The following is a 15,160-nucleotide window of genomic DNA, read 5'->3' on the forward strand; positions in this document are numbered from 1 at the left end:
TCATTCTCTAAGGAAAAGCCAAAGATGATTTAAGTTTGTCCAGAAAATACTGAGAAATTGTATCCCATTGTTTGTTTGTTTTGCCAAACGTGGGGCTTGAACTCAGGGCCTGGGCACTGCCCCTGAGCTTTGTTTGCTCAAGGCTAGTACTCTACCACTTGAGAGCTACAGCACCACTTCCAACCTTTTCTGTTGATGTGATACTGAGAAATCGAATCTAGGGCTTCATGCATGCTAGACAAACACTCTACCACTAAGCCACATTCCCAGCCCTGTATCCAATTGTTCAATGAGCAGTCAATCATACTTGTTTGTTTTATTTTTAAATTTTAGTTTTAACTTTTAATTAGAAATATTTCTTTATTGGATAGGTAATATATTTATTGTGTAAAATACAAATGAACTTGAAAATTCACAACTAAAGTAAGATCTCTTACAATTCCAAAAATAACCAATATTTAACCATCTAGTTTTAAATTAAGTTTGGAAGCAGTGGTGGTACTATAGTTTGAACAGATAAAGAGCCTTGAGCTTGTGAAGGGTATGTTCTACCCTGAGTCATGCCTCCAAGCCCATTTTGCTTAAGTTATTTTGGCAGTAGATTGTCTCATTTTTATCCGGTCCAGTCTAGACCACAGTCCTTCTATTTATACTTCTGCCATAGCTGAGATGACAGGAACACACCTGTATACCAGCTTTTTTGGTTTAGATGGGGGTCTATACACCTTTTTGCCCAGGCTGGACTCAAACTGTAATTCTCCTAGCCTCCACCTCCTGAGTATCTAGGATTACCAGTGTAAGCCACCACTGCCTGGCCAAGTTGTTTTTTTTTTTTAATTAATTAATTAATGTTTTGGTCAGTGGTGGGGCTAGAACTGGGCACTGTTCAGAGCTCTTCAGCTCAAGGCTAGAGATCTACCACTTGATCCACAGTGCCACTTTTAGTCTTTTCTGTTTATGTGATGCTGAGGAATCAAACCTAGGGCCTCATGCATAGAAGGCAAGCACTCTACCTCTGAGCTACCTTCCCAGCCTCCCAAGTTTTTACTTTTTTAAAGCCAAGTAGACTGCTAATTATAAGCATAGTTATTTGAGGTGCAGGACTATTTAGATAAAATGTAATGAATTTCTATTTACCAGAAATAGGAACTAAATTGCCATTTAAAAAAATTATGCCTGGAATAGTATGTGGCATATAGTAACTACTAAAATAAATTTCTGCCCACGTAATTGTAACTCCTCTGTACAGTATGTTCACAAATAAAATAAAATTAATTTTAAAAAAAATAAATTTCTGAAATGAATATACAAGAAGTCCAGTCCCGGGGCTGGGAAGATGGCTCAGTGGTAGAGCACTTGCCTTGCATGCATGAGGCCCTGGGTTCGATTCCTCAGTACCACATAAGCAAAAAGAAAAAAGCCGGAAGTGGTGCAGTGGCTCAAGTGGTAGAGCGCTAGCTTTGAGCTGAAGAGCTGAGGGACAGCACCCAGGCCCAGAGTTCAGGCCCCACGACCGGACTCCCCCAACCCCCAAAAAAAGTACAGTCCTCAATAGGTGATTAAATTGGAAGTGGCGCTGTAGCTCAAGTGGTAGAGCGCTCACCTTGAGCTGAAGAGCTGAGGGACAGCACCCAGGCCCAGAGTTCAAGCCCCACGACCGACAAAAAAAAAAAAAAAACGTTAAAAATACTTACCACTATCTTATGGAAGTGGTGCTGTGGCTTAAGCAGTAGAGCACTTGCCTTGAGCTGAGAGCGCAGGGACAGTGCCCAGGCCCAGAGTTCAAGCCCCACGACCGACAAAAATAAAATAAAAGGTGGCTCAGTGGTAGAGCACTTGCCTTGCATGCTCGAGGCCCTGGGTTCAATTCCTCAGCACCACATAAAAATAAATAAATAAATAAATTGGATTTTATAAGGATCATAATTATATCTTATGTTGAATATTTTAAGGTTTAAAAACATTTTGTATATCTCTATAACAATCCTTATCTCTGAATGGTATTTTATGACTTAAAGAAAGTTCTACAGGGGCTAGGAAGGTGGCTCAAGTGGTAGAGTGCTTGCCTTGCATGCCTGAGGCCCTGGGTTCGATTCCTCAGCACCACATAAGCAAAAAGAAAAAAGCCGGAAGTGGCGCTGTGGCTCAAGTGGTAGAGCACTATCCTTGAGCTGAAGAGCTGAGGGACAGTGCCCAGGCCCAGAGTTCAGGCCCCATGACCGGACCCAAAAAAAAAAAAAAAAAGAAAGTTCTACATACATTGGAGATTGCTTTTCTGGACATACTTAAACTATTGAGCTTGGAAAGAAAATTGATCAGTGGTAGAGCATCTGCCTAGCAGGTGAACTCTTGAGTTCAAACCCCAATACCACCATAAATTTTCATCAAAAAGTTATTTTAAAGTTCTCAGAGTTTCTCCATGACTTGGAACAATTAAGTGTAGTTTTGCTTTAGCAAGTACATTAAAAAATCATTTTGAATTTTTGAGTAACTGGGATAAACTTCCTACTTATTATGCTCAGTGAAACTTTTCCCTTGTATTAGTACCCTTCTGGCACCATACTGAGAATCTTTCAGAGAGTTGGGAATCTTTAGGATGCTGTCCTCACATCATGCAGGTCCACATGTACTCATTATTTTTGTCTTTCTTTCACATTCCTATTATGTAGAAATATCAAGGTACCTTCATTTTTGTCTTTGACCTTCTTCTAGTAAGCATTCACTAACGATCTACATCTTGCTGTACCAGATACTTATTGTACCGTATATTATGCTCTAGAAGCTTTTTGTTTGTTTTTTAAAAGATCTTAAAGCATTCTGTTAAGAATTTCAAATAAATGGAAACAAATGTAGGGTATATATTTGATGAGGATTACAGAAGAGAAATCTTTGGAATCTGTTTGAATGTCAAAATTTTAAAATACAAAGAATTATGTAGCTCAAAAGATGGTTTGCAAGTCTAGTTTGTATGTATGCAAATCTCTCATCTAATCCCTTACAATTTAGAATCCCTGACTTCATTTGAGTCACCTGCTTAGTTGATAGTCTCAATTTTAAAAAATCACTGAACAAGACGGTTTTAAAAATATGATCCTCAAACCAAATACTTTATTTTTGATTCTTACACTTTCTGCACATGGATTGTTTTACAACTATTTACAACTCATTTAGTTTTTTTAATAGTTTCACTAAACACCATAGGACTGGATTATGTAGGGGAAATGACAAAAAAATGGCTATTGCCTATTTTTGTCTATATGTTGCAGGGTAAGGAACACTGCCATTTATCAATCAACTGGGTAATATTGTATGAGGTCTTTAGGTATCTTGTTTCACTCTGGTCTACAATGCCTTTCATTTTTTAAGGCCATTTCCTTCCATTACATCTTAAATATTTCTCTCTTTCTGTCTTGGTTTTAAACTAGTTTCATTATACTACTAGTTCCTCATATGTTGGTTTTGTTCATTATTTGATATATTTGTTTTAATATATGTTCTTGTTTTAGCAGGTAAAAGAATCATAACTTAATTATTATTAAAAGAACATTAATATTCTCTAATAACTGTCTTTTAATGCATTTTTCACATCAACTTTTATCATTAACATCTGAGGCCCTTTAGAAGAGGGAAAACGCCATGTTTAACAAGAACAATTCTAAGAGCTACAATAATATTAACAATCTTCAGTCTCTTCTCTATCCTCTGAATGGTCAATTTTTTTAACTTGGGCTGCATCCCATTCTTGAAAGCTGATATTTACTTATAGTCTAACAAAACTAGTCCTAACAAACTTGGCAGCAGAAATAATTTCACACTTGCTTTGATACCCTGGTTACTTTATTATTTTTTTACCTCCAATTTGAAATATTTTGTGGAAATATTGATGCTATTTGTAACTTTAAAAACTCAGTATTTGAGGGCATTGAATAAGTTCAAACTGTCACATTGCAGTAGAGTTGTCTTTTTTCTAAATATTTTTCTAACAATCAAAAGTGGTGATTGGCTGGGCACCAGTAGCTCACACCTATAATCCTAGCTACTCAGGAGGCTGAGATCTGAGGATCACTGTTCAAAGCCAGCTCGGGTAGGAAAGTCCATGAGACTCTTATCTCCAGTTCACCACCACCAGAAAAACGAAAGTGGTGCTGTAGCTCAAGTGGTAGAATGCTCTCCTGAAGCTGAAGATCTGAGGGACAGCGCCCAGGCCCAGAGTTCAAGCCCCATGACCAACAACAACAAAAAAATGATAATCATGAATAGTAAAGGCTCAAAAGTATAATTCAGCCTTAGTTAGAAAATATAGTTAAACTAGGTTGGGTGAGTTAGAACCAAACTGCTTTTCAAGTGTTCTTTAGTTTGTGACAAAATTTTGTAACCAGTACTTAAAATTGATGGTGGAGCCATAGATCACTGTGCCTTTCTTACCATGTGGGTTCAGAATTGTATACTTAAAAATATCAATGCAGATATCTTTATTTTAAAACAATATCATTTTAAAAGAAAACAAAACCTTGTTCCTTAAATCTTGCTTATAGTCCCAGATGTGATTTGGTTCTCAGATATATTTGCTGAGCTCCAAGGTAAAAATTAACCTTGTGATCCTTATAAACAATGTATTCTGTATCTAGAATAGAATGTATCTGTTATTTCTCAACATATTGTGGAGACACATCTAGATTTTAATGCATAAATAAATGGAAAATCATTAATGAAGCTTCTCTTCTGTAGAATGGGAGCCTCTCTAGATCACATCATTGGCTGAGTAAGAAAATGTATGACAAAGACATTCAATGCATACTCCCAATTTTATTTTACATGTTGCAGTTTTTATTTTGTTTTCAGTAGTTCTGGGTATCAAAACAGGGCCTTACATAGATTAAGGAATCACTACACCCCTGAATTACATACCCAGGCTTGTTGCAGTGTTTATGTGATTGTTTGATTTTAACTAATGATTTTTATATCATTTACAGTATATTGATCACTTATTTTTTGTTTGTTTTTCATTGGGGGGGTGTTTGTTGGTTTGTTTTTTAATTGAACTCAAGCATTTTACTACTTGAGTCACACCTCTGGTCCATTTTTGGCACGGTTCTTTTCTTTTTTTTGTGTGTGGGGGGGGGTCCGGTCGTGGGGCCTGAACTCTGGGCCTGGGCGCTGTCCCTCAGCTCTTCAGCTCAAGGCTAGCACTCTACCACTTGAGCCACAATGCCACTTCCGGCTTTTTTCTTTTTTTGCTTATGTGGTGCTGAGGAATCGAACCCAGGGCCTCATGCATGCAAGGCAAGCGCTCTACCACTGAGCCACCTTCCCAGCCCTGCCATGGTTATTTTCATGATATGGTTTTGTTTCATGCCCAAGCTACTAGCCCGGATTACAGTCTTCTTAATTGTGCTTCCCCCTGTTGCTGGAGATGATACCCAGCCATTGGTTGAGGTGGAGTCTCACAAATTTTTCTGCTAGGATTACATTCTTTTTTTTTTTTCTTTTTTTTCTTTTTCTTTTTACCAGTCATGGGGCCTGAACTCTGGGCTTGGGCACTGTCCCTCAGCTCTTCAGCTCAAGGCTAGCACTCTACCACTTGAGCCAGAGCGCCACTTCTGGCTTTTTCTGCTTAGGTGGTGCTGAAGAATCAAACCCAGGGCCTCATGCATGCAAGGCAAGCACCCTACCACTGAGCCACTTTCCCAGCCCTAGGATTACATTTTTGAGCCATCACACCCAGTCCTTATTTTGTTCTTAAAAAACAGATCTCTGTGTTGTCATGGCTGGTGCTGAACTCCTGGGCTCAAGTGATCCTCCTGCATCAGCCTCCCTAGTAACTAAGACTAAAGGCACATGTTACTATAACCAGCCATGACTCCTTTTAAATTGAAAAAATGCATAATATGAAACCAATCTTTAATAATCACTAGTATGAATTTAAAATGCAAAGTCATACCAAGCTGGTACATTCCAGTCTTTTTCTGCTGCCAAATTGGGATAATCTCTGTTTGAAATTAGTAAATAGAGATTACTAAATTAAGTAATAGCTCTGCATGACTGCAGGCTTTGATTTCTTATCTTTCCACAGATTCTCAGGCCATGTAGTGTGTTTCCCTGCATTTTCATGCACCTTTCCATTTTCTCTGTCACTCTTGGTATGGATAACTCTTTAAAACTCTCACACCTTTCTCCTACTTTGCCCTCTCCCCTTCTTCTGTATGTGCTTGTTGGTGTAAAACCATAGGACATTTAGCCCATACAATAATAGCATTCGACTTGTCCCCCTGTTCCTCCAGGAAAGGAAGTTCTTCAAAGGCTTCTTTGGAAAAGTAAGTTTGATACCACACCATGCTTGCTTTATAAGGAGTTACATCCCTAGTATAGCACTAATATATACATATATATATATGCATACATATATATATTTAAGTACAGATTTGACTGTAAAACAGGAAATAATTTGACTGTGGAAATTTATGGATTAGTTACTGTCTATGCTATTGCCTATTTATATTTTGAACTTAAACTTGATAATCCAATAAATGAAACAAACTTTAAAAAATGATCTCAGCACTTAGTATTAAGTAAATTTCACTTGATCTTGGAAAACTGTCATTTTACTATCATTTATTTTAACAGCAGATCTTAGTATCCAGAACTGTCAAAGAAATGGGAAGAAATATTAAATTCAAAGAAAATTTAAGATACTGTACATTTTATATTCAATGCTATTACTTGTTTCTATCTAAGTTAAATCTCAGAGTAATAAGTGAAAGTACATAAACTTATCTTTGTTGATCCGGATAAAAATTTTTACCTGGGGGACTGGGAAGGTAGCTCAGCGGTAGAGTGCTTGCCTTTCATGCATGAGGCCCTGGGTTCGATTCCTCAGCACCGCATAAGCAAAAAAAAAAAAAGCTGGAAGTGGCGCTGTGGCTCAAGTGGTAAGAGTGCTAGCCTTGAGCTGAAGAGCTGAGGGACAGCGCCCAGGCCCAGAGTTCAGGCCCCACAACCAGACCCAAAAAAAAAAAATTTTTTTTTTACCTGGGTGCCAATCTAAGAAAATTTGTCTTAATAGTGTAATAAATATCTCTCATATCTGTCTAGTTATTATGGTAGAGGCACAAAAATAAGTAAATACATTTCCTAACATTTTTGATCATTATTTAGTTGTGAATAAGTGCTCTGAGGTAGCCAGATTGAGACAGAGAAAAAGATTGTCATGGACAATTGAGTGTAAGATACTAAGAGTTTGAGTATAAAAACCTGTCATGATTTCATTATTTTCTACTGGGTAGTTTTGTTATTTTGGAAATTCATTCTGAAGAATAAAATTTCAATTTCCTTCTCAATTAAATGTCTTAGCTTTAGCCCATTTCTACATTTTCTTATTCTAGTAGGTTAACATTTACACTAATTTAAACAAGTTTGAAACATTATAGATTTAATTGTTTAATTAAATTACCACCATTAATCTAAAATGAAAAGTCAAATAATCAACATATGTCACAGAATTTTGAAGTAGACATTTTGAGTCTAACTCAGACTAACAGTTTCTTAAAATACAGGATACAGTAGGGCACCAGTAGCTCATGCCTATAATCCTAGCTACTGAGGAGGCTAAGATCTGAGGATCATGGTTCAAAGCCAGCCCAGGCAGGAAAATCTGTGAGACTCTTATCTCCAATAAGCCACCAGAAAACTGGAAGTGGCGCTGTGGCTCAAGTTAGAGTGCTCACCTTGAACTGAAGAGCTGAAGGACAGTGCCCAGGCCCAGAGTTCAAGCACCACAGCTGACCAAAAAAAAAAAAAAAAAAGCCAGGATACAGCCAGTCATAGGTGACTGATGCCTATAACCCAAGCTACTCAGGAGGCTGAGATCTGAGGATCATAGTTCAAAGCTAGCCTACATAGGAAAGTCCAAAAGAGCTGGAAGTGGAGCTGTGGTTCAAGTGGTAGAGCGCTAGCCTTGAGAGCTACTTCTCAGTGACAGCGTCCAGGCCCTAAGACCAACACGCATACAGAATACCAGCTGGAGGAGGGGAGGATGATGACAGACATGACACATGAGCGTGTCTCTGGGATGGAGCACTTGCTTAGCAATGTGCAAGGCTCTTGGCTTGTTCCCCAGCACTTTGTGCAAAAAGTATAAAATTTAGGGCTGGGAATGTGGCTTGGTGGTAGAGTGCTTGCCTAGCAAGTATGAAGCCCTGGTACAGTTCCTCAGTGCCATAGAAACAGAAAAGGCCAGAAGTAACACTGTGGCTCAAGTGGTAGAGTGCTAGCCTTGAACAAAAGAAGCTCAGGGACAGTGCCCAGGCATTGAGTTCAAGCCCAGGACTGGCAAATATGTGTATGTGTGCGTGTGTGTGCGTGTGTGTGTGTGTGTGTTTGTGTGTGTGTGTATACACATATATATTTTATGTATAGGATTCATATCTGTAAATAATCTCCTGTAGATATTTACATTATAGATGGCATTATATTTATTAATAAGGAAGTTTACCACTGTTTAGTCAACTTTTCTGGAGTTTTTAATCTTTCCCAAAATAGAATTGCTAAAAATTATTTCAGATCACCATAACTATCATACAATTTTAGTTATCTTCCAAGTGATTGTGTTTACTTTCATTAAAACAATGTTATCTAGGTTATAGAAAATATTATATTATATAAAAATATTAGTAAAGATGTGTTTTTTTAATGTTTACATCATATTTTATGCAAGCAAGATAATTTTTACTCAAAATTAATCCCACAGAGACAGTATTTGTTCTTCATACATGAAGGGGTCCTGAGTCATATTAAGCTTGTTAGCTGTTTTACTCTGTTTTGCTACATGATGAATTTATATGGCATAACAAAGAAAATTATGAAACATTCCAATCCTTAAATAACCCTGAATTATTGTTCTATTTGTTATATAATGAGGAAACTGAGATTTATAGATATCATGACCTGTTGAATCCACAGATTTAATAAGTGTAGTAATTTGGACTTGAATGCTGATTATCTGAGTCCAGAGCCCACTATCTTAATCAGTGTAGTGTGCAATCATTCCATTTTCATATTATTTACAAATGAAATTTTAAAAGTTTAACCTTAAGAGATGTTAATAACTTCCAAGACAATCACTTTCACTTTCCAATTTTATTGCCTCCCACCCTGTCCCCTAAGGCTTGAACTCATGGCCAGAGTGCTATCCCTGAGCTTCTTTTGCTCAAGGCTAGCACTCTACCACTTGAGTCACAGTGCCACTTCTGGCTTTTTCACAGCCAGGCTGGGAAGGTGGCTCAGTGGTAGAGTGCTTGCCTCACATGCCTACGGCCCTGGATTCAATTCCTCAGCACCATATAAACAAAAAAAGCCAGACGTGTCTCTGTGGCTCAAGTGGTAGAGCACTAGCCTTAAGCTGAAGAGCTGAGGGACAGTGCCCAAGCCCAGAGTTCAAGCTCCATGACCAAAAAAAAAAAAAAAATCTGTTTTTCCTACCCCCAGCTAGCTTCAAACTGAAATCCTAAGATGTCGGGCTCCTGAGTAGCTCTGTTTACAAGTGTGAGCCATCAGTGTCTAGCTTTCAGCTTTCTCTTTGAATAGTAATTCCAGTCCGTTTTCTTTTTATCAGTCGTCTTTTTTTTTTTTTTTTTTTGTCAGTCGTGGGGTCTGAAATCTGGGCCTGGGTGCTGTCCCTCAGCATTCTAGCTCAAGGCTAAAGCTCTACCACTTGAGCCACAGCGCCACTTCCAGCTTTTTCTGCTTCATGGGGCCTGAACTCTGGGACTGGGCGCTGACCCTTAGATCTTCAGCTCAAGGCTAGTGCTCTACCACTTGAGCCACAGTACCACTTCCAGCTTTTTTCTGCTTATGTGGTATTAAGGAATCGAACCCAAGGCCTCATGCATATAAGGCAAGCACTCTACCACTGAGCTACCTTCCCAGCCCTCCCATGGGGTTTTCTTAAAAGGTGCTAAATGATCCTATTTTGACATCTGTGAACAAATATGACCATAAGTATTATCTTCTTGCCAACTGCCTTTGGCGTAATCCTAGCTACTCAAGAGGTTGATATCTGAAGACAGTAGTTTAAAAGCAGCCTGGCAGAACTGTCCATGAGACTTATTTCCAAATAACCATTTAAAAAAAAAAAAAAAGAGACAGCCGGGTGCTGGTGTCTTACGCCTGTAATCCTAGCTACTCAGGAGGCTGAGATCTGAGGATTGCGGTTCAAAGCCAGCCCGGGCAGGAGAGACCGTGAGAGTCCTATCTCCAATAAACCACTAGAAAACCGGAAGTGGCGCTGTAGCTCAAGTGGTAGAGCGCTCACCTTGAGCTGAAGAGCTGAGGGATAAGCGCCCAGGCCCAGAGTTCAAGGCCCCCAACCGCCAAAAAAAAAAAAAAAAGAGGCAAGAAGAGAAGGAAAAGGAAGCCAGGGAAAGGAGAGGAAGGAAGGGAGTAGGAGGGTAGAGAAAGGAAGGGGAGAGGGAAAGGGAAAAGCTGGACTGCAGGTATGGCTCAAATGTTAGAGCACCAACCTTGAGCAAAAAAGCTAAAGGAGAGCACAAAGCCCTGAGTTTAAGCCCCAGTAACAAAAAGAACAAGAATTATTTTGAAAAAAGGAGAAACAAGCATTATCTATAATCTCACCAGGAATGTGCTTTTAAATGTAAAACTTTAATTTGGAGCCAGTTCAGTCTTTCTGGTTGCGATCATTCAGTTTTCCCCAATATCAACCTGCAAGAAATAGACGTCTTTGTTAGTCTTTAAGTCTGAGTGATTTAATGGTCCTGGCTAAAGGACAACAGTAATCAATAAACATTTCTACCAGATACTTCTGCAGAGAAATAAATAGGTAGAGGAACTATAAGCTCTAATTCTAAATTTATCATCATGGCCAGAAGAACTGTTTCCTCTTTTTCCTAATTAACCTCTTGGACTTGACCATTATCACTTCTGTATTCCTGTATTTCCTGTATTACCTGCTCATGTAAGCAGTATCTCCTGAAATTTTAATAGCAGAGAACAGATAAAACTGGTGTGGTACAGAATTTTATTATAAACATTTTAATGGTATGATACAGAAGTGTATTATAAACATCTTAAAAGGAAAGGGGAAAGCCAGGCATTGATGGTTCAAACCTAGAATCCTAGCCACTCTGCGATCTGAGGATCACAGTTTGAAGCCAGCCTAGGCAGAAAAGGCTGTAAAACTGTTATCTCCAATTAACTACCAGAAAACTAGAAGTGACACTGTGGCTCAGAGTAGTTGAGCACAAAAGCTCAGGGACAGTTCCCAGGCCCTTAGTTCAAGCCCCATAACCAACAAAAAGAAAGAAAAAGAAAAAATAAATGAGGACCTGAGATAACTTTTCCAAACTAGCTACCTGAAAACTTCATTGAGCCAGGCGCTGGCAGCTCACACCTGTAATCCTAGCTACTTAGGAGGCTGAGATCTGAGGATCATGGTTCAAAGCCAGCCCAGGCAGGAAAGTCCGTGAGACCAGAAAACCGGAAGTGGCACTGTGGCTCAAGTGGTAGAGTGCTAGCCTTGAGCTGAAGTGCTAAAGGACAGCGCCCAGGCCCAGAGTTCAAGCCCCATGACTGGGAGAAAAAAAAAAAAACTGTTCAAAAACCTATTTATTGCTTAGGAAATACAATAATGCACTCAGTTTTTAAGAGATTATTATATTCAGTGTCAATAGTGTAGTTGCAATACTAACCAAATGCTTTACTAACAAGTAGTTACATGGTACTTAACATTTGAAAAGGATTTTATAATAGTAATGTACTTGAGAAGCTCCAAGAGCTAAGTAATCTGTCTTCTTATTTTATAAGGGAATAAATGTTCTTGGGTTACTTTATTAGAAGCCATTCACTTGCTATTGTATCTTGCTCTATAGCATGATGTACTTTGACCTACTTTCCAATTTGCTACTTAAAACAGCTCAGTAAATTAGATTGCAGTTTATAACACTGCATTTTACAAATGAATGACCAAAACCTCAACGTCACCTAGCTACTACCAAATGGCAGTACCTCCACAGAAATCAAGATTTCTGAAACTCAGTACAAAATTCTTTAACCTGTCTATTGGATGTTGATATTTTTTCATTCAAAAATATTATTAGCCAGCTGGGCGCTGGTGGCTCACGCCTGTAATCCTAGCTACTCAGGAGGCTGAGATCTGAGGATCGCGGTTCAAAGCCAGCCCGGGCAGGAAAGACCGTGAGACTCCTATCTCCAATAAACCACCAGAAAACCGGAAGTGGCGCTGTAGCTCAAGTGGTAGAGCGCTAGCCTTGAGCTGAAGAGCTGAGGGACAGCGCCCAGGCCCAGAGTTCAAGTCCCACGACCGACCAAAAAATATATATATATATTATTAGCCAGGCACTAGTGGTTCATGCCTGTAATCCCAGCCACTCAGGAGGCAAGCTCTGAGGATCATTGTTCAAAGCCAGTCAGAACAGGAAAGTCTGTGAAACTCCTATTTCCAGTTAACTACCAAAAAAATCATATATGTGTGTGTATATACATAGTTGATCTCTGTTTTCCTCAAGCACACACTAATTATAATGAGTAGAAAAATATTTAATGCAGAGGACATTAGACAGCTCAAGAGCCTGAGTATGTCCACAAATATAAATTGTATGGCCTACTCACAATCTACATATTTGAATTAATTGTAAAAGTTATAAGTATTGTGGACTTTAGCATAAAAATTAGGGTATCTAAAGTATTAGATCTAGTAGACAGCCTGCTTTCTATGTTGCAGCAGTGGCTTAAGCTGAGTGGTAACTGAGCCTATTTGGCCTGTTCACCATCATCATGGCAACTCCTTGTTATCTCCCATGCTCAGCCTGCTTCACTCCTTTTGTTTCCTGCCTTTAACCCTGTAGGCCTGAAGTTTGTGAATTCCTCCCTGGACTATTATGTACCTTCTAATTGTATAAAAGTCACTAGAAATATTATATCTGTTCCAGATCCTGTTAATGTATTGTGCTTATGTGTTTTTACCTAATTCTTGAGAGTAAAGCATTTTATAGTAGTTAGGACCACTGTGAAATCAATGTATTCAGGTACACTTTCTATTTTATATTTCCTTTTTTTCCCTAAGTGACTAATTGCTCTTTTTTTTTTTTTTTTTGAGGGAAGGCTAGAGGCATAAATGGTTTAATGGCCCAGAATTTTTGTTGAGGGTGATGGATATGTTTGGATATAGACAATGGTGATGGTTCTACAACACTGGAAATGTACTGAATGTCACTGAACTATGGTTATAATAATAAATGTTATTACGATTTCCCTATAAAAAATGAAAATCGCTGGGTGCCAGTGGCTCATGCCTGTAATCCAAGCTACTCAGGAGGCTGAGGTCTGAAGATCGCTGTTCAAAGCCAGTCCGGGCAGGAAAGTCTGTGAGACTCTTATCCTCAATAAAAAAAATAAAAAAAAAAAAAAAAATACCACACTCAAAAACTGGAAGTGGCACTGTGGCTTAAGCAATAGAAAGCTCTCCTTGAGCTGAAGAATGCAGGGACAGCGCCCAAGCCCAGAGTTCAAGCCCCATGACCAACCAAAACAAAAGAACAAAAATTCACCCCAGTTCAGGGGCTACTATTTCCAGGAAACTCTCAGATTGGCTAATTGCTCTTAATGCTTTTCTTCATCTTGGGTTTTCTTTTTAAAAAAATGATTACCTTTTTTTCCTTTTTAAATTCCCATGCCCTTTATTTTATAAATTTACCTCCTATACTTTTATCTAATGGATCTTTTAGGATTTGGTTTATTTTTCCTTTTGGAATCCTAGAAGAGGGGAGTTTCAACAGGAAAGGACTACAGTAATGAGATTGCCACTTCTCTGGCTTCATTTCTTTCCTGTGACATGATCAACTGATGTGTTAAAGGTCTTGTCACTGGACTTTTCTAGATTTAAAAAATAGAATTAGGAAGTGGCACTGTGGCTCAATGGTAGAGCACTCGCCTTGAGCTGAAAAGCACAGGGACAGTGCCCAAGCCCAGAGTTCTAGCCCCACGACTAACCAAAAAAAAAAAATTTTTTTTTTCTTCTCTTGGGCTGGGAAGGTGGCTTAGTAGAGCGCTTGCCTTGCATACATGAGGCCCTGGGTTCGATTCCTCAGCACCACATACACAGAAAAAAGCCAGAAGTGGTGCTATGGCTCAAGTGGTAGAGCACTAGCCTTGAGCTGAAGAACTGAGGGACAGCGCCCAGGCCAAGAATTCAAGCTCCATGACTGACAAAATAAAAAAAATTTTAAAAATTGAATTATTGGCCTTCAGAGTTACAGGGTTTTGTTTTTTTCATGGTATCCATGTCAACCCACTGATCCTCAAGCCTCAAGGCACAGTTCTTATCTCAAACATGCTAGAGACTGCTCTCCTTCTATAAAGATGAACAAGACAGTCTGTGTTCTTAGCCCATTCTGCCTTGCCTCCTGCATTTCCTCCAGTTGCTTATTCTATTCTCCTTTTCAGCTTGCTTCCTTACTTCACTGAGGAAATAAAAGCAATCAGGAGGACTGAAGAATGTAGCTCTGTGGTAGAACACCTACTTGCCCCACATGTATAAAACTTAGAGTTCAATCCTCAATACAACTGAAATCACCCTGGGTATCACCAAAACAAAACAGAGAAGAGCTATCAATAGGCCAACCACCACATCTACTTGTTCAAGTGATGAACTTAGCTGAAGCCAGCTTTACATTAGATTCTTTTTTTTCCCTAGTAACTGGGCTTAAACTCAGGTCCTTGAGCTGTCACTTAGCTTTCTTACAGCTGATGCTCTGCCACTTGAGCCATACCTCCACACCTGCTACTTTTTTAGTTTTTGTTTTTGTTTGTGGGGGAGAGAAGGGGAGGATCGTTGAGAACAGCGTCTTGCCATGTTGCCCAGATTGGCCTTAAAGCTGTGACTCCTGCCTCTGCTGCCCAACTGCTAGGATTACAGGCATGCACCGCCACATCCTGCATTCATCAGGTTATTATTTCAATTCTTATTCCAACAATGCAATCACCTCTCTCCTCCATGGTCAGTTTTCTTTCTTTAGACAACCATCATAAAAATAAACCATCTTTAAAACAATTTCTTCTTGGCGCCTTCAGATCTGCCATCCCTTCTTTTATTGATCATTTAGTCACTCTACCACTTTCAGTTCCATCC

General features: G+C 39.1%; 1 protein-coding gene across 11 annotated transcripts in view; it reads left to right on the forward strand.

The window, feature by feature from the left end:
• Numb (NUMB endocytic adaptor protein) overlaps window positions 1–15,160 on the forward strand; it is a 127,830-nt gene that overhangs the window by 85,568 nt on the left and 27,102 nt on the right. For 8 of the 11 annotated variants that reach the window (XM_070030712.1, XM_070030694.1, XM_070030777.1 and 5 more), the window contains one exon: window positions 6,282–6,314. The exons of the other annotated variants lie outside the window; for them this stretch is intronic. In XM_070030712.1, coding sequence (XP_069886813.1) covers window positions 6,282–6,314 — 33 coding nt within the window. The remainder of the gene's footprint in view (window positions 1–6,281; window positions 6,315–15,160) is intronic. 11 annotated transcript variants of the gene reach the window in all.

Source organism: Dipodomys merriami, unplaced genomic scaffold (assembly GCF_024711535.1).
Source record: "Dipodomys merriami isolate MVZ:Mamm:240054 unplaced genomic scaffold, mDipMer1.0.p SCAF_1, whole genome shotgun sequence".
Lineage (NCBI taxonomy): Eukaryota > Metazoa > Chordata > Mammalia > Rodentia > Heteromyidae > Dipodomys > Dipodomys merriami.